The sequence below is a fragment of the Ptychodera flava genome, chromosome 9, assembly GCF_041260155.1.
Source record: "Ptychodera flava strain L36383 chromosome 9, AS_Pfla_20210202, whole genome shotgun sequence".
In the NCBI taxonomy this organism is placed as follows: Eukaryota; Metazoa; Hemichordata; class Enteropneusta; family Ptychoderidae; genus Ptychodera; species Ptychodera flava.
The window spans coordinates 1,391,908-1,412,088 of NC_091936.1; the positions used below are offsets into that span (position 1 = coordinate 1,391,908).

At 41.1% G+C, this 20,181-nt stretch overlaps 2 protein-coding genes across 5 annotated transcripts in view; one reads left to right on the forward strand and one right to left on the reverse strand.

Moving 5' to 3' along the window:
- Positions 1-20,181, reverse strand: part of LOC139141351 (dynactin subunit 2-like) — a 147,646-nt gene that overhangs the window by 118,108 nt on the left and 9,357 nt on the right. For all 4 annotated transcript variants that reach the window (XR_011554156.1, XR_011554157.1, XM_070710985.1 and 1 more), the window contains exon 2: positions 7,799-7,864. Coding sequence is in view for 2 of the 4 variants with exons in the window: in XM_070710985.1 (XP_070567086.1) it covers positions 7,799-7,864 (66 nt within the window). In the remaining 2 variants the exon portion in view is untranslated. The remainder of the gene's footprint in view (positions 1-7,798; positions 7,865-20,181) is intronic.
- Positions 606-3,050, forward strand: LOC139139728 (uncharacterized). The gene is made up of 2 exons (XM_070708586.1): positions 606-2,330; positions 2,508-3,050. The coding sequence occupies exon 1, from the start codon at positions 606-608 to the stop codon at positions 1,695-1,697; it is 1,092 nt and encodes a 363-aa protein (XP_070564687.1). The 3' UTR covers positions 1,698-2,330; positions 2,508-3,050.

Consider the following 20,181-nt stretch of genomic DNA (forward strand, 5'->3'; position numbering starts at 1 on the left):
ACTCATGCAGTCTCCATACCTCGCCTAGAACTGTGTGCAGCCGTCCTAGCGACAGAACTCGCACAGAAGATCACATCAGAAATCGGCCTGAACATCGACAACGTCATATATCACACGGACAGCGAAATCGTCCTTGGATATATAAACAACAGCTCGAAACGTTTCCACGTATACGTAGCGAACAGAGTAGAAAAGATACACAACATCTCATCACCACACCAGTGGCGACATGTGTCTACACACGAAAATCCAGCTGACATCGCATCACGCAGTGTACCAGCCCCAAACTCAACTCAACTATCTGGCTATCAGGACCAGCATTCCTTTGGCAGCGAGACGAGCAAGACAACCATGAAGAAACAGAACACAAATACACAGTAAGTGACGAAGACCCAGAGGTCCGCAAACAACTTGCTGTCCTCAACACATCAACGAAGGAAGTAGAACAAGACGACTTAGGTGCTCACCGATTTCAACGATTCTCATCATGGCGATCCTTGAAGAGAAGTATTGCCAACTTAATAGGCAAAATCAGACAAAGAAAATTACCAGAAAAGACAGACAAAAAAGAAGAAGAGAAGTCTCCAGAAGAACTGAAAATTGAGATGATGGCACAAGCAGAAACCATCATCCTACGCTCAGTACAGAAAAGCGTGTTTCATAAAGAATATGAGATACTATCTGCAACAAAGTCAGCAGGCACGGACAACAACAGACTACAGAAACGGAACCCCATCAGCCGGATGAACCCATTCATCGATGAAAAAGGACTCATCCGTGTTGGAGGAAGACTTCGTCAATCCGACATCGACCTCTGCGGCCGACACCCCATCATCCTCCCACAGGACAACCACATTTCACGACTTATCATCGATCATGTGCATCGACAAGTACAACATCAAGGCAGACAACTAACCCTGTCAAACGTCAGAGCTAATGGCTATTGGATTATGGGTGTACATGACATGGTAAGAAGTATACTACACAAATGTGCGATATGTAGAAGACTGAGAGCAAAACCACTCACTCAACTCATGGCCGACCTACCGTCCGACAGAACAGAGAAAACCCCACCATTCACCAACGTCGGAATGGACGTATTCGGCCCCTGGGCTATAGCTTCCCGCAAAACCAGAGCCGGTACGTCTGAAGCAAAGAGATGGGCAGTTATCTTTGTCTGTCTCTACACTACAGCAGTACATATAGAAGTAATAGACTCCATGGACACTTCATCCTTCATCAACGCCCTACGTCGCTTCATAGCTACACGCGGCAACATCAAGAAACTCAGATGTGACCAGGGCACCAACTTCAGGAAGAACGAACTTCAGGCAGCAGCCAAAGAGCTGGATCAAGACCGCATCAAGAAATTCCTTACAACGAGAGACTGCGAGTGGACTTTCAACCCACCTCACGCATCCCACTTCGGCGGTATATGGGAACGACAAATTGGTACCATCAGACGCGTTCTTGACTCCATGCACTATCAACTAGGCAAGCAACAATACACACATGACTTGCTGACAACTCTCATGGCAGAAGCCAGCGCCATTGTCAACTCCAGACCTATAACGACTGTATCATCAGATGCAAATGATCCTCAAGCTCTCACTCCAAACATGCTACTCACCATGAAGACTCAATCACCGACACCACCACAAGGCTCATTCGTCCAACAAGACATAGATCTACAGTAGAAAACGTTGGCGACGCGTACAGTATCTGGCTGATCAATTCTGGATACGATGGAGAAAAGAATATCTACAAAGCCGTCAGCCACGACCAAAATGGAACAAATCTACAATCAACGTCAAAGAAGGAGACAAGGTTCTTTTGAGAGAGAAAGAATACGCAAGAAACAGCTGGCCCCTTGCTCGCATAGTGAAGGTCTACCCCAGCGATGACAACAAAGTACGAAAAGTAGACGTGATGATCTACAAAGATGGCGAACATCGAACCTACCTCAGACCTATTAGTGAATTAGTTTTGATTGAAAGCACAAATTGAACTCTGACCTAAAATATAACTAGGCATTTATTCTATTTGAAATTTATGATTAGTAAAAATTCAGCTTACCGCGCATTTTTAGACGGGGAGTGTGTTGAATTGACCCTTCATGACCCTTTCTAGATTTTCAGAAGATCGCCCTCTATCTTTCTTAAGGCCCTCTGACACAAAGGTCAAGAAACTTCTTGGTAAAACAATTAAAAGGTTAAAGATTAAATTACACCACGCAGACACGTTTTTCTTCCACTGTCTTAAAGCAAGTAGACATGCCACGTGGATCTCACTAACACTCCAGCCAAAAGTAGGACTGTAGGCGCAACGATGTAAGTTGATTTCCTTTTATGACCTTCCAATTATTTAGAGGACCATTTTGAATGCAGCGCTTAGATATTTTAGTAGAATTTAGTTCTTTTATTCCGTTTACTTTGAACTTGATTTACCTCGACTCTCCGATGTAGACAATGAATGACCTTGTATTTTTAATCTCTTTATTTACCCAGTTTTCACCGCTTCTTGAATAAACCTATCCTAAACTAAAGCAACTGAGGGTGGTTATTTCTTGGAGTGGTTGGCACTTAGCGGATACAAAAGTAACTGGACTCCGCCACACCTATACATAATACAAAAGGCAATACTGTGTATTAACTTTGTGATATTTGCTACAGGTACATGTTAGAAACTTGGAATAAACTTTTAACAGAAAAAATATTGGGATCCTGTAGCTGTAACAGTCAGTCATATTTTGAAGGGTACCGAAAAATCACAGTATTACTGACTCGCATTCGTTTTTGTTAAACCTGTCTTCTTGTAAGTCTTCTGCTGAGCTTATTTTGAACATAACGAGGCCAATGGGGTACCATTAGAAAGTTAATTTACTCTTCTTTAAAATGATATGTTGCAATATGCAATATCTTCTATAGTTTTCATGAAATAAGATCAAAACTTACCCCATACTCCGATGTTTTATGTCACAAATTACCATCAAAACTAATCTCAAATTCTACCAATTATTTTCCTAGACACATTACAAAAGGCAATTCTTTGTATAAAATATATTTTATTTGGTACAAGGACATGTCAAAAATATGAGTTAGACTTTTAAGAGACAAAATATTGGTATTGAATGACTGTTACTGGCATGTTTTGAAGGGTACCGTGAAGTCAGAGTATTACCGACTCGCATATGTTTTTGTTAAATGTGTCGTCTTGTAAGTTTTCTGCTGAGCTTACTTTTTACCATAGCCTAGATTATGGGCTGCCATTGGAAAGACAATTCATTATGCTTTAAAATGACATATTGTAATATGCAATATCTTCTATAGTTTTTATGAAATAGGACCAAACCTTACCCCATACCCCAAAGTTTTATGTCACAAATTACTGTCAAAACTAATCTTAAATTCTACCAATTATTTACCTAGACATTATACAAAGGGCAATGCTTTGTATCAAATTTGTTTTATTTGATACAGGTAAATGTTAGTAACTTGAAATAAACTTTTAACAGAAAAATATCCAGATGCTGTAGCTGTAACAGTCATATTTTGAATGGTACTGCAAATCACAGTACTGCCAACTCGCATACATTTTTGTTAAACCTGTCTTCTTGTAAGTCTTCTACTGAGTTTACTTTTTAAAAATAATGTAGCAAGTTGGGCATGATTAGAAAGGTAATTTACTCTTCTTTAAAATAGTATATTGCAATATGCAATATCTTTTATAGTTTTCATGAAATAGGACCACAACTTACCCCATACCCCAAAGTTTTATATTCCAAATTACCGTCAAAACTAATCTCAAATTCTGACAACTATTGACCGGGACATAATATAAAGGGCAATGATTTGTATTAAATTTAGTATATTTGCTTTAGGTTCATGTTAGAAACTTGAAACGAACTTTTAACAGAAAAAATATTGTGATGCTGTAGCTGTAACAGTCATATTTTGAAGGGTACCACAAATTCACAGTATTGCCAACTCGCATACGTTTGGTTAAACCTGTCTTATTATAAGTCATCTACTGAGCCTATTTTGTAACATGACCCGGCTATTGAGGTATCGTTAGAAAGGTAATTTTTTCTTCTTAGATATGACATATTGTAATATACAATATCTTCTTAAGTATTCAGGAAATAAGACCAAAGCTTACCCCACACCCCTAAGTTTATATTGCAAATTACTATCACTACTAATCTCAAATTCTACCAAACTTTTACCTAGACATACTACAAAAGGCAATGATTTGTATGAAATCTGTTTTATTTGCTACATAGACATGTTACAAATATTAGATAGACTTTTAACAGACAAAATATTGGGAATGAATGGTTGTTGCTGTCATGTTTTGAAGGGTACTGTAAAGTCTCAGTCTTGCCCACTCGTATGTGTTTTTGTTAAATGTGTCATCTTGTAAGTCATCTGCTGAGCTTACTTTTTACTCTAACCTATTTTATAGGCTATCATTGGAAAGAAAATTTATTTTGCCTTAAAGTGACATATTGTCATATGAAATATCTTTAATAGTTTTCATGAAATAGGACCAGACTAACCCCATATCCCAAATTCACAAACTGCAAAGTTTTCGAACAGATGTAGTTTGCAAATAAAACTAAGGGCTGGGGTAAGTTTTTTGCCATTTCATCACAAGTTCAGATGATAATGCACTTTATCATATGCTAAAATAAAGAGTGATAAAAGCTTTGTAATGATACCCTACAATCTCCGCTACGGATAAAATAAAGGTTGGCAGATAAATTTCATGGAAACTTGTTTAATAAAATTTCACGGGTTTCAGCAACATATATCCTGCTATCCTTCAAACTATGATGCTAACAGCTATTAAATCACAATATTATCCTTTTAATGGTATCTTTCATAGTTGGAAATATCTCTGTAACAAATAAAATAGGTTTCATACAAAGTTTGTCTTTTTTATAGAATTTATCGAAATTAAATGCTAGTTTTGACAGTAATATACAACATAAAACTTATGGGTATGGGGTAAGGTTTGGTCCTATTTCATGAAAACTATAGAAGATATTGTATATTACAATATGTCATTTTAAAGCCAAATAAATAGTTTTTCCAATGGCAGCCCATAATCTAGGCTATGGTAAAAAGTAAGCTCAGCAGAAAACTTACAAGACGACACATTTAACAAAAACATATGCGAATCGGTAATACTCTGACTTCACGGTACCCTTCAAAACATGCCAGTAACAGTCATTCAATACCAATATTTTGTCTCTTTAAAGTCTAATTCATATTTTTGACATGTCCCTGTACCAAATAAAATTTATTTTATACAAAGAATTGCCTTTTGTAATGTATCTAGGAAAATAATTGGTAGAATTTGAGATTAGTTTTGATGGTAATTTGCGACATAAAACGTTGGAGTATGGGGTAAATTTTGATCTTATTTCATGAAAACTATAGAAGATATTGCATATTGCAACATACATGTATCATTTTAAAGAAGAGTAAATTAACTTTCTAATGGTACCCCATTGTCCTCGTTATGTTCAAAATAAGCTCAGCAGAAGACTTACAAGAAGACAGGTTTAACAAAAACGAATGCGAGTCAGTAATACTGTGATTTTTCGGTACCCTTCAAAATATGACTGACTGTTACAGCTACAGGATCCCAATATTTTTTCTGTTAGAAGTTTATTCCAAGTTTCTAATATGTACCTGTAGCAAATAACACAAAGTTAATACACAGTATTGCCTTTTGTATTATGTATAGGTAAATAATTGGTGGAATTTAGATTAGTTTTGACAGTAATTTGTGACATAAAACTTTGGGGTATGGGGTAAATTATGGCCCTATTTCATGAAAACTATAGAAGATATTGCATATTGCTATATACCATTTTCAAGAAAAATAAATCACCTTTCTAATGATACCCCATAACCTAGGTCATGTTAAACAGTAGGCTCAGCAGATCACGTACAAGGAGACAGGTTTGACAAAAATCCACGTGGGTCACAAAATCGTGATTTTGTGGTACCCTTCAAAACGTGACCGTAACAGCTATTGAGTCCCTATATTTTGTCTGTTAAAATCCCATTTCTTATTCTAGGGATCCCAAGGCTTCTGAAAATTACAGGTTTGTTATCCTGTGGGGTGAGGGGGGGGGAGGTGCACGTAGACGCCCCCTCTAGCCTCGGCCTAATAGATTGTTAGCAATGCTTGCTGTATATAAAGTAAGACAAGGAGGCATAGACAATTTTCCAAATACGCCTTAACAAAATTATTTTATAGAAAAATATTTAAAAATTAAATGATAACAATAGACATGTGGTCAATAATCTATTTACTTGAAGGAGAAAATGGCAATATGACTATGTGTGCACGTTTTCGAGTCTTCTTTTTAAGGCTGTGCATTAGTTCATTGCATAATAATAAAATGCCCATTCACGATATACCAATGTAGCAAAACTTGCTATTTTAGCGACTAGAGACAATAATGCATGGTAAATACCCAATTTTGACATTTAATTTTTTCTTCAGCACATTGCAATTAGTAAATATCATCCATAAATGTGTTTGATTTGCTTAATAAGGAGGAAACAATAGTTATCTTATTTTCTTCCGGTTAAAAATACTGAATTACCAGAAAAAATCGATTTAAAGTTATCCAATTCTATGACGTCATATTTTTTCACTAAAACTTTATGCATTTTAGAAAGACCAGTATCTAAGCTTTCTAAAACTATAAGGTATATGGCATTTCAAGCCAGTTTACTTCATCAAGGAAAGAATGTTGTACCCCTACCCCTAGCTTTTGCACACCCCATACAGATACACGCAATTCAAAAATGACTCAAGAGAAGTAGTGTATAGTTAAATATCTAATGTTAACACTTTTTTTCTTGTTTAATATGTGGGAATAAATAATTCAAACACAAAAAGCTGTGAAAATTTTGCTTAATAACAAGTAAATCACAATTGTTACATGGTATTTTGGGTAAAAAAATTCAAAATTGTCAAAAAAATTTATTTTAAAGTCATCCTATTCTATGTACACAAATTAATTTTGCTAAAGTTGGTATTTCTCATAAAGAGCAGAATCTCAGCTTTCCAAAAATGTATGGTTTGTGCTATTTCATGCTAGTTTACTCAATGTAGGGGAGGATATAGTACCCCCTACCCCTACCCATTTTTCGCCATTTTTTGCGGTACATGCAAATCAAAAACCAGCCCAGATAGGTAGTGCATCCCAAAATATCCAATGTTAACATCTTTTTTCTTGTTCAGCAGGTCCTAAAGAACAAAAAAATACCCAAGTAGTAGGGATGTGGGGGGGGGGGTGCACGGTGGGCCGCTCCAGCCCACGGACTAAACACTATTTAAATCAAGTACTGTTATGTCAATTATCAAATATCTATAAATGCATAGATATAGTTTTGTATTGATAAAGTATAACACAGTTTTCTCATAGACTACCATTTATAGTGAATCAACATTATCAACAGCTGATTCTCAATTAAATCCAAATATCAAAATTTTGTATACACATGCTTGTGCAAAAATATTGCGATCCACCTGTAATTCTGTCCAATCCCTTTGTGGGGTAATTTCAAAATTATAGCAAGTCAGAAGGGGAAATTTGAACATTAACACCTTGTGAGTTTGTAAGGAAGGTCATTTGAAAAAATCTGAGAATCTTGTTTTTGAGAACATACCCCCTCCAGAGGTGTATGTGTGTGCAACTTTACTCAGGCAATGGGGGGGTCATGAAATTTTTGTCATCTTATAAGGCGGGGGTCATCAGCAAAATACTCACAGGAACATACTCTTGGTCATCTTCAGGAAGGTCATTTGTCTCGAACACATCTGGCTGAGAAGGGTCCTGAAATTAGATGAAATGTCAGTCATCGTATGAAAGAAATATTAACAAGCCACTGACGATGACATAGTCCATAATTGTAATTGGGAATTTGTCAGTGAAAGTAGCTAGCTTCAATTCCATATAATGCACATGAAAAAAGAAATGAGGGTACTAAAGACCTGTCTGTGACTGCCAATATCAGATTGGATTTCAAACAAGTAGACATTAAGTATGAACGGCATAAGGTTATGTCCTTTTACGAAGTTGGACAGAATTAGTTATGTCATGCGCAGGCTCTTGAAATGTCAAAATTAAACTGATCTGCAAGAAACTGGTCCAGGCATGTCTGATTAATGGCTTTTGACATAAAACATCGGAGGGCCAAAAATGCCCCTGTTTTCTGTAAAGAACACACCTACTATAATTAGCTGTTGATACTGTTAAATGCCTTTCTGGACTGCTAAATCTTTGTACGGTAAACATCTGCAGCAAGTGTCATCAGATTGAGTGCAGTCATTCATGATATAGATCTCTAATTACAAACACTCTTACCATTTTCAGAGACCCGAATTTACTACAAAAAAAAAATGGGGTTGGTTCATACCATAGTGGTGAAAATATATGGCCAATCTGGGCTGCCAAACTAATTACAAAAGGTGTTAGGTCACTCAGTAAGCCAATTCGTAATTAATAAGTCATCGTTGATGACACAGTCCCCACTTGTTAGAGAAGATAGAGTCCTGTTCATTTAATTGGGTCTAAGATTAAGAATGAGTTCCATGGTGGTGAAAACGTAAAAGAGTCATTCCACAGTAAAATACAACCACTTTGTGACAATAAGGTCAAAAATTAAATTTATTAATCTGAATCTAAAAGTTGAGTGGGTGGACAGTACTACAGGTGTGTCATCTAAAAATATTTTTTTTAAGATAAATAATTTCTTTGTTTAAGGAGGAGGGCAAATTGTCGCGGCAACATAACGCATGTAACATGGACAGACATGACATTGTATTGTATTTGATCACATGTATGTATGCCATTATGATCCCTGTGCCAAGTTTGAAAGAAACCCATTAGTCTACAAGAACTAGAAACACACTTCAGAAGATATTTTAATCTTAAATATTATCAGAAGAGGAGGATATCTGACGCAATGTTATGGCAACTGGCAACGTATATAACATGGACAGACGCTGGATTGGCTTTATACACAAATTTTGTGTGTTCCAATCTGAATAAATGTACTTGATTGATTTATATATGTATATGTCATGACGAAGTAAAATACCTCAGAATTATGAAGTGAATTGTTATAAATTGGCTCTGTGGATAACCATATAGACAACAGAGGGAAGACTCCTGTATTTTCTATGGGATAACGTATGTAACATTGGACAGACATCATCAGTTCCGTCCAATTTGTTCATAAACGATATGGGCATCTCAGGTGCATCAATAGTTGTAAAGAAAGCTTTCAGTAACTTTCTGATACAGATAGAATTGTCACACTAAAAAACAAATTAACATTATTCTATCCAGTATTTAATAAAACAACAATTACTTCCACGTGTGTAACAACGGTAACGCGCGTAACAAAGAGAACAGACATCCTGCCATTCAGGTGCTCTCAGTAATGGTGGCCGTTAGTTTATATTCAATTGCACCATAAAACATGATATTTAGGGCACCCTCAAATGACAACATTTCAGCAATGTATACCAAAAGAATTTTTTTTTAAATCTTGATTTCGGAAATGAGGTAACGCGGATAACATGTGGACAGACACCATCCAGAAATATTTTTAACTGCAAGAGAACCCAAGCTTCAATAAAGACAAGAATGTTACACAGTGGAAGATTTCATTGTCAGTCAAATGTGTGAGTGGTTTGTTGCAGCTTACAGCCTTCACTATATTTATTGTTCTCATATTATCAATTCGCATAGAGTTAGACAGACATAGTTACCGTACACGCGTTGCCAATAATTTTTGGCATAATATTTGGCCCTTTCCCTAGTGTTTTTTTTTTCCAAGAATAAATTTAGTTCGTAATTCAGGAATTACCCTGGCTCAAGAACGGCATGAGATAAAATCGCACATGAAAAAAAACAGTGGGAGAATTTCAAAGTCTGTGGGAACTGGACCTAACTTTCCCTGATTTTCTGCATATTGGTTAATTTGCATAACAATACACTCAGTGAGACAGTTTTCGGACGACCTCAGTTTTCAGACATTTAAGGACATGCTGTTCGTTATACTCACTTCGCTCCGTTTTGATAGCGTTTTACGAGTCATGCTACAGCATATTAAGTCAGGTGATGCTGCTGTCCCGTTTTGGATTTTTTCTTTTTGGTAGAAGCTATTTCGGGCGCTACAAACTTGGTGAAGTTAGCCACACCGTACGATACGAGGTGTCGAACGCAACACACAGGGACAGCCCGTGTCCGATATCTGAGCGCTATGCACGTTGAAATAAGTTGCGTCGTCCATGGATTAACCCTTTTCCTGCCGAGCGCCCTTGTTCGTTATTTTGCCAAGTCAGTAGAAAACCGCCCCATAATATGTGCCTGCAAAAGATTGGCTCTCCTGCATGTTATCCTGCCAGCCATTTTGGCAGAAATCGCCCATTTTCAGGGTTGTTTTAGCCGTACTTATACGTGTTAGACTTCGATAATTTCTACATGCCCGTAGACAGGGGAAGGAGCTCAAGGGTTACTGCAGAAAAAAATTGAGGTCACCGGCTTTGTTTGCCCCTGGGAGTGCGTCATTTTATTGCCGTTTCATGTTTATTTTTTCTGAAATAAAGTCCTTCAGTATTGCGCACGTCCGCTAGGCACAAACATCACCTCACTCGTCTGTTAGTCAGAGACCCTGGGGGTCATGCTAGGGGTGCGGCAGCACCGGCAAACCTGTCCTGTTTCCCCAGGGTAGGGTCAATTGAATACGTACCTTCAACGACTTGGCAGTGTGGCACAAAAACTACGTTTTTGCCGTTGTATTAACGACATGGCTGAGCCATTGAAGCACAGCTCGACGTAGTTTAGCCAGCTCATTTGGGAGTTGGCTTACGAGTGTTACCGTTCATTACCGACTTAATCGAGTGGTCCTCAGTCAGGTACGGGTTTGTACCTACATGGATTGGGCTGCAGCTAACCAGTGATAACCAGTCACTGCACCCAAGTCGTCAGTCTCACTTTTGCGATGCATGGGTACAACGCAATATGCTTCCATTGTTCTAGCCATCGACGTGTCAACATGCCTGGCAGCCATATTGTACTGCTAGCTGGTTTGCATAACAAAAGCAGTCCCTGCTAAATGCAGGCGGTATCCCCGTACAGCATATTGACATCATGTCACCTTTTGAATTCTCTGTACGCAAACAGCGTACGTAGTTACTAATGCGTCGGCAAGAGGATACGTTTGCCTGCAAACCAGAGCCAATACTTCGGACGATGGAATAAATAAAACATAGGGCCAAAGTCCCTGAAGCTACTATAGACATGGATACAAAATTAAGTATTTCCTGACTGTATGAAATTATCTCACTAAGGTCATCCTAGGGACATGTAAACCAAATATTAAAGCTGTCTGACCAGCGGTTTTGAAAGAACAAGCAACTCAACAGTTGACAGAGCTCTGCTGTGTTATGTAGAGAATAACCTTTTGTGACACATGTATTGATGAAGAAGCAGGATATCTTTGATTAACATTGTAAGTGAGTTCTGTTGAATAAGTTGAGACTGTAATACTCAGAGAAAGCACACTGAAGAGACAAATGTTTGAAACTTAAGAAGTTCAAGGTCATCAAAAGCATTATAAGGAATCATGTAACTTTCATTGCACTGTTTACCCCTTTTCCTGCCGAGCGCCCCTGTCCGTTATCCTGCCAAGTCGGTCAAAACCGGCCCCCTTTTCCGTGTCTACAGAAGATAGGCTCTCCTGCACGCTTTCCTGCCAGGCATTTGGCGGGAAAATACCGCATTTTCGGGGTACGATTACCGACCATATACGTGTTAGACTTCAAAAATTTTTGCATGCCCGTATAGAGGGGCAACCGCTGATGAGGTTGTGTCCAGAAAATGACGAGGTCACGGGCGTTGTTTGCCCCGGGGGACGTGCACTTTTATGCCCTTTTCTAGCTTACTTTCGTGGAAGTAAAGCTCGTTCGCCGGCACGCACGGCCACACCGGGGAAACATCACCTCGCTCGTGGGTTAGTAGAAGACCCAGGGTTAGTGCTATGGGTGCGGCAGCACCCTCAAACCTGTCCTGTTTCCCCTGGGTTGTGTCACTTGGCCACGTACTTTGAACGACTTGGAAGAGTCGCACAGTGCAGTCCACTTTGACGTAGTGTCAACGACATAGTTCCGCCATTGAAGGAAGGCGTGTACGTAGTTTGGCCAGTTCAGTGCACACTTAGCTCGTTAGTGTTACCGTTTCCTAACAGGTTAGTTGTGCAGTTGTTTCTAAGGTGCAGTTTTGTACCACCTTAGCTCTGGACAGTGCAACTGCACCATGCACTAACCCAAACGACAGATGGTCGGTACAACGTCTACGTCGCACGAGCACAGCCTCCGTTGGGCTGTGCCCCTCCCACGTGATACAACGCACGTTCATCCATTACTATAGCGTCCTTACGGATCTGCCAAAAACGAAAGTGGGGGTAAAAAGAAAAGAAACGAAAATATGCGATCCATAGATAGTATTTTATTCGGGAATAATTTACATTATGCCGAACAATAAATCTCGGAGTCTGTCTCGACGTCCGAGTGCATGGTCCGTGTTTCAAAAATTAAAAAGGGGGGTGGCAGATCCGTGTTACAAAAATAATAATCGGGGAATTGTACAAAATAATCCGTCTAAAAAAAACAAAACAAACGAAAATATGCGATCCATAGATATAATTTTATTCGGGAATAATTTACATTATGCCGAATAATAAATCTCAGAGTCTGTCTCGACGTCCGAGTGCATGGTCCATGTTACAAAGATTACAATCGGGGGATTGTACAAAATAATCCGTGTTTCAATTTACAATCAGCGGGATCGTAAAGCACAAACAAACGGCACAACCGTGCTCAAAATGTGATCATGGTCCGTGTTAATAATACAGTCAAGCCACTGTAAGGCGAAGCTATCCCCTGTCCGTTATTTACGTCGGGTTCTCTTGCTGATGGGTGTCGTCGGGGCTGTGTGAGTAGAGGTCTGCACGCCAACGCTCCTCTTACCTCGTAGCATCATGCGATGATGAAAAGCCGCAAAACACTCGCCCTCGTGAAGATGAACCCCGCACAGACTACATCCTTTGGACGTCTCAGACAGTCGTCCGCTCGCAGTGGTCTTACCCTCTCTGCTGCATACTTTACAGCATTTCTGCCGCCCCTCCAAACGGCTGACAACGTGCATCGGCTGATTTTGTGGATTTATGTACGAGGAAAGAGAAACGGTGGCCTCGACCTCTCTCACACTGGGCTGCGATCGCCCACAATAACCGCCAATGAGTTGTTTCCCGACACGCAGATGAAACATCTTATGGGTCAGCTTACTATCAGGGTGTACATGCTTGAAGCATATATATGCATTTACCAAGGCAACATCAATCAGGTAACATGCCAGATATGTCCACCATCTGTGATTCTTGCGCCCAGTGTGAAAGTACTTGCGCTTCTGGTTGGCTCGGTCGACACCTCCCATGTACCGGCGATAATTATACAGCGACAGAGGCACTTGTCGCTGCTCGTCTCCCTCCCCCACTGGCACGCACTCCAAGGGTGGATATACCGTATTCAAGATCAGCACCTGAGCGTTACTATCCTGATAAGCAGTGATGTTAAGACGAGAGTCCGTTCTGGTCGTGGCTTTCATATCCCCAACAGACAGAGGAAGGCGCTTCCTCTTACCCGGCGGAATTAATTGAGGGGGCATGGTGCGACGATTACGGCGGTTAAAAACTCCCCCCCATGTAGATCCCGGTCTCCATCAGCTCTCTAGCAGTAACGACCGTGCTAAACAGGCTATCACAAAATAGGCTGTGATTATATCCACAAAATGGCTGGACCAGCTCCATCGTAATTCTTTTCACCACACCTCGCTCCTGCCGTCTCCCATCAGTCCGATCCCGAAATTTCACACCTAGGTACGGTGCAAAGTTAGCGATGTATGCAGTGGTGGAGTCGCATAGCTGCCATATCTTAAAACCGTCTCGGTCAGGCTTATGCGGTAATCTCTGCTTAAATTTAGAACGGCCCTTGAATCGCACCATGCCCTCGTCGATGGAGATCTCTCTACCCATCTTATAATTATTTACGCACCTGTCAACTATGGGCTCCATCCATGGATTGATTTATAAAGGGGATCCTCCTGACACCGACGTCGGCGGCGTGCCTCATCAGGATCACGACGTGGATCGTTCTCTGGGTCTGCCAGATGAAAATATCGCATAAGCTGCTGAAAGCGACTGCGGGTAATCACAGTAGAAATACCCTGGTTTCTCAGAAATGGATCGCTAGACCAATAATCCTCCACTGATGATTTACGGTCGATACCCATACAGACTAAGACGCCAATGAACGCCTGCACCTCTCGGTAGTCAGCGTTACGCCAGTATTTATCGATCTTTCTAGCGATATATCGCTGGTGGAACTTGGCGTATTTATTAATCTCGTCCTTTGCCAATCTGATCAGTGTAGCTGGAATAAACTTAAAAAAGTAATCGATCTCACGGGAGTGGCTGGGCAAGGTGAAGTCGGTCCTCTCTCATGGTCAAAATCGATCACCTCAAATATATTAGCATCGGTAGTTTCCGACATACGCCAGACAGGAGGGGTGTCATCCTCCGCCAACACAGCAGCAACGTCATCATCGTCGTCAGAGCTTGCCTCACCTACATACTGCCTGTCATAAAAGTCATCGTCCTCTGCCGCATCCTCGTCAACCTCCGAGTCGGACTCAGCGGTGATATCACCATCGTCTGGGCGTCTGGGCCTGAACTCGCCCGTAGCGGCATCAAGGATCATATCTGGCTCAAAATCAGGTTGGCTATCCTGATAACGAACCCTCCGCACTATCTTTTTCGGCGGGGACATCGCAGCACACGAAACTATGGCAGGAGCGGGCTGGGCAGCCTCTGCTGATGACGAGGACTCAAGCTCTTTCGCACTGGGCACAGGAACCTCTCCTGACGCAGGATGAGGGCTCATGGTGCACGCAACAGGTGGTGTCTCTCCCGGAGCAGCCGGGGGAGAACCAATGGCATCAGCCGTCTCGTTACTAACTGTCTCACTAGCAGCAGCAGACGTAGTCTGTGCAGGTGAAGTATCTCCCACAAGAGCAGCAGATGTCTCTGCAGGTGAAGTAGTCTCTCCCGGAGCAGCCGGGTGAGAACCACTGGCAACCGGTGACCCACCATCATCATCGGTAGAACGATCAGTCTTACCACTGGGCTTTCCAGCCGGAGATAGCTTCACCTTACGGGCGCGTTTCTTGCCCGACTTCTTCGAACGTTTACTAGGGACATCACAACGATCGCTACCACTACCGCCTGGAGACTCTGCATCTTTGAGCTTCAGTCGTCTGCTCGCCTTCAGAAAACTTTTGCGGTCCGTCAAGCTCATGTCTGGAACAGTGTCGACAGACTAGCAGGTCCCACCCTTTTAAAGCCACAGGGAAACAAAGCCCTGGACATGATTGGACGCAGGGGTGTTTATATATGCAGCCACCTGTTATTATAATGAACCTACGGCAATCAGGCCACCAACCGGTGCTGACATTCCTACCCGTCATGTAAATTGCCTGTCCGTACCATTTGATATGCTAATAATACTCGTTTGCAATGCAAATCCCTCGAGCACTTAGCATACCATAGTCAATGTCATTAGCATCTCAACTTGACATTCCGTCCAGCTGGGTACGTGGCATGCGCACCTGCCACCCAAGGACGTTGGCCCAAGCCCATGCTCAGTACGGGTGGGAAACCCGTATCTTTAACCTCATGTCCCTTCTAAGTACGCCCGAGCAAGGCGTATTGTCATCCAAGTCGGTGACAAGCCAACCCGACTGATCGCCCATTAAGCAGTAATGGACTGGCCGTCTCGTTCTTGTACGGCAACGAACAGTGCTTCAGCGGCTTGTTTAGGTCATAACCGTTGCCTTCCGAGCGGCTTACCCAACTAAGGCGGTCAAAGAGGAAGGATACCAAAATTGTCAACAGCTGTCTCAGCCTCATCCGTTGGGCAATCATGGCTCCTTCAAATAACATGGCCAGCACGTCTACGTCATCAGCGGTGATGACGACCCGTCATTGACGCCCGAGTGCGTAAAACTCGGAATATACCGACAGGTACCTCTACCTGAGTCGGTTATACCACGGTATAAACCAAACACAGGTCTGCCAACTCCCGTTAGACTCGGCCGTTAGCCGAACTTCACAGGGACAACATAGGCGTAACAAGTCGGTGAACAACGGTTCACGCACCTAACCGCAGCCGCCAAGTCAGTGAACAATGGGATCGAATTTCGAGGCCTTGTTCGTGAATGGCAAGGCTGAGGCGGTGTGTTTCGTTGCACGGCTTGAACGTCTAGAGCCAAGTGTAGCCGACAACGTCCGACATCTGACTGGGTAGTCTTTTCGAGAAGGTAACAAGTCGGTTAAAAGCGGTGGTTACCCTTCACAAATGTCGCTCAAGTCCGTTCGGATCAGTTCCATGTCAGGGACTAATCAAGCCGAGTCCGTCAAATCCGTCCGCACTTCCCGTCAATCAGGACTAAGTCCGTGATTTTCGTCTCGCACCATTGGCAAAAATTGCACCGCCAGCTGAGGCGGCCTTAGGCGGTTGCCTTATAGATTAGCATTGCCGAGACGGTCAATTTCGGCCGCAATCTATGTAGTGGCTCAGAGCCAAGTTAGACCAAACTCCGCTAGGATACGTCACCGTGCTAACCTGCCAAGTACGCTACTCGTCCCCAAAAAAAAAACCAGTCCCCAAACGGGGTGGGGGACTGGCTGGGTAGCTTCTGCACCTTTCCCTGTCCTTGGACTCCCTGTGAACCCATTTCCAGAGCAAACGCCGTTCCTCGCCCAAAACCTGTCCTCGAACGACCCCTAGCGTGAGCAAGGGTTTGCTACACGTAGTTCCGTCGACTAGGCAGGAAAGGGGGTACCAAAAAGTAGCCCGATTTCCACCGCCTTAGGAGAATAACGGCCGTGGCTGCTCAGCTTCTAGCTACACCGAATTTCAAGCGGATTTTCACCGACTTGGCAGGAAAAGGGTTACACAGATTGCATAATTGCTATAAATAGCACATGAGGAATCTTACAGGCTAGCTTTACCATAAAAACCCTATCACTTTGACCACTCTTTTAATTGACCACTCTATTTTTTTCCTCAAAAAGTAATTTTATTTTATCCTTACCAAGTCAACCATAAATGGAAATTAGAACTGTCTCTATCTCTATCCCTATCTCTATCTCTATTGACTATTTTGAGCAATTTCTTTTAGATAACATACAGGGCACAATAAGGGGAGAACCATTTGATTTTTTGGGGGGTATGGAGGAAATGGGTATGGGAGCAAATTTTTTTTTCCTGTCACAGTGACTGACAGCAATTTTTTTTTCTACTGTCAGAGCTGCGTCAATTTTTTTTTTTCAAATGGAGTAGCAATGCAAATTTTTTTTTATTGGTCATCAAGTTTGTGATGCGTTGTCATTATTTACGGCCTGAAACTCAGAAATTTTGAGTGACGCACCCCCCCCCCCAACCATGATGAATTTGAGTAACTCCCCTCTCTAACTCTAAAATTTTGACTGATCCCGCCCACTTAGAAAAGTTAAATAAAAATACATGTATTTGTAAAATTTACAAAATACAGCAACAGTAAAGACCTTTGAAATCCTGATGTACTCTGCTAGACTATCATCAGTTATCTCATGATGGTTCAAAAAAGGTGAACCCATCAAAATGAAATTGCAAGTCACAATAAAATAAAGATATAAAAGCTCACGTAGTATCTAACCATATAATATATTGTTTAATTTGGATGGGTATTATGACAGGGTTTTCACTAGGATATCTGACCGGACAGAATTTGAAAGTACAGGGGGAACATGCGTGAGGCTTAGGGGGAAAGAGTCACAGGGGCTTTCCCCTATCTTGCATGGAAATTTTTAAGATATTAATGTGTGCAATGGTGCAGTCTGGTGCAATCTGAGAGGTGTTTTTTAATTTTTTTACTACGTGAAACTGTTATAACACCCCAAGGGGGAGAGTACTCTTGTATTGGAAATTTTGGGAAATTGATGTGTTTAATGGTGCAATCTGAGAGGAGTTTCAGGTTATTTTGCACTCGGTAAAACTGTTTGAAAATGACATTGAACACTGCAATATTTTTTTACATTTTATGCATGATCAGTGTTTGTGTCACAATATTCAACAACCAAACAATGACAATACAATTTGTGAAAAACAGTTCTGTTTGCAAGAGACTGAAGATAAATAAATAAATATATCTTTTACCAGTAAAACTGTTAGAAGACCCAAGGGTGGGAGAGCACGAGAGGGGGTGCCCCCCTCTCGCATTGAAAAGTTTGAGAAATGGATGTGTGCAATGGTGCAATCTGAGATGTGTTTCAATTTGTTTCGCCAAAGAAAATTGAGTAACCCCGCCCCCTTCTTCCTCTCCACATTTTGAGTAACGCCCCCCTGAAGTTTTCAATTTTTTTAGTGCATGACCCCCTCCCTTGTATTTCATTATATTTGTTGTTCCTCAATTTTTCATGGTCAACTTGTACATCTTCCTAATATATTTATATTGAGAGTATAATATATTGATTTCAGTGTTCTCCCCAGGCCATTTTAGCGTAGCGGTCCCGCTACGCTTTCGCCTCTCCCCGCTACGCTTTGATTCTCCCCGCTACGCTTTTAAAATATTCCCGCCATCCTTTTAGTTCACACACTCTGCGTAGCTACCAGCTGTTGTATGCATTGTCTACACATTAGCGCTCACTGCAACTTTCAACCTGGTGAAAGAGTGGAAGGTGTGAAGTATGGTATGCGTCCGATAAGTTGTCCGTAAGTGTTGACAGGAACGTTAAAACAATAGAAGAATCGGCTGGGTTGTTCACAAGTTTTCATTCTACAACGACTATTACGACCAACAAAGACCTTTAGTCGGTATAGGCCTACATCGAGGACAAGTATTCACAGACTCAGAGTTAGGCGGTGTAGCACTAGCGGGGCCTTTGATCACATTCCCATGCTTTGATCAACGAAATGGACCGCAAAAGAAACAAAAGAAGCAGTTCACTAGTGAGGTTGATTATGATTTTACAACGATGATCTTTTTTTTTGTCCGAGTACGATCACGATCGCGATCGCGTTCACATTGCTAAATTCCAATATGGCAGCGGCCATGTTGGCCGACGTGTTTATAACGTGTTGACATTGATCCTGGCGTCACGTGTGGTTCCACTCTAACTCGTTCTCTGAAAGATTTTACACCTGATTTTCGAGTGATTCTAGTCGTACTTAGTTCATGTCTTGTGATCATCTTGGTGGTATTTTTAAAATCAAGAATCGAACGACGATGTTCAGTGGCAGTGGTAGTTACGCGGGGGGGCGCTGGTTGAAATTGATCCCCGTGATGAAACATTCGTGGTGTTTGTCGTTCAAAAATGATATAAAACTCAATTACATTTGAATTGTGTAAAGCTTAAACTTGTGAATTTTCCTCTTTGTTGGCAATTTTTGACAATTTTATTAGCAATACCGGTATATGTATTAATGAAACTCCAATCAGAAGAACCATTTCTTGCTTTCAATCTGAACTTGCTGTTACTGTTTGAATCTTCTATTTTAATTGCAATTGTACTATACTGTGATGATTTATTTAAGTGTAATAAAGAGTTTCCATGATGTTCAAATTGCATACTTGGGTGTTACCATTGGATTTTGTTGTGAGTGTATATGAATGCGTGGGTGCATGTGCAAGCTTATATCCATATGCAAATATAAATTAATGATATGCAAATGATTATGCAAATTAGCCACTACGCTTTTGCTTGATCCTGGGGAGAACACTGGATTTTAACACAAGTTTATTGACTCCTGTCTTGTGTTTTAAAATTTTCACAATTTACAGAAGTCAAAAAGTCCCCTTTAGATAGTGCCTATGCCATTGAGATATTGCAACAGAAATCCTGAAATATGATTTCTTGGGTCAGAAAAGGGAAGGAAAACATTGAGTGTATGGAGATGTAAAGTAGACCTATGTAGTGCATGCTTATATCATAAGTGCTGGGAAAAAAACATAAGAATTGCTTGTGGTAAAAACATTTGCGCCGC

What these genes read in the sequence shown, in the direction of transcription:
- LOC139139728 (XM_070708586.1), top strand. Translation starts at nt 606, where the DNA reads ATGATGGCACAAGCAGAAACCATCATCCTACGCTCAGTACAGAAAAGC.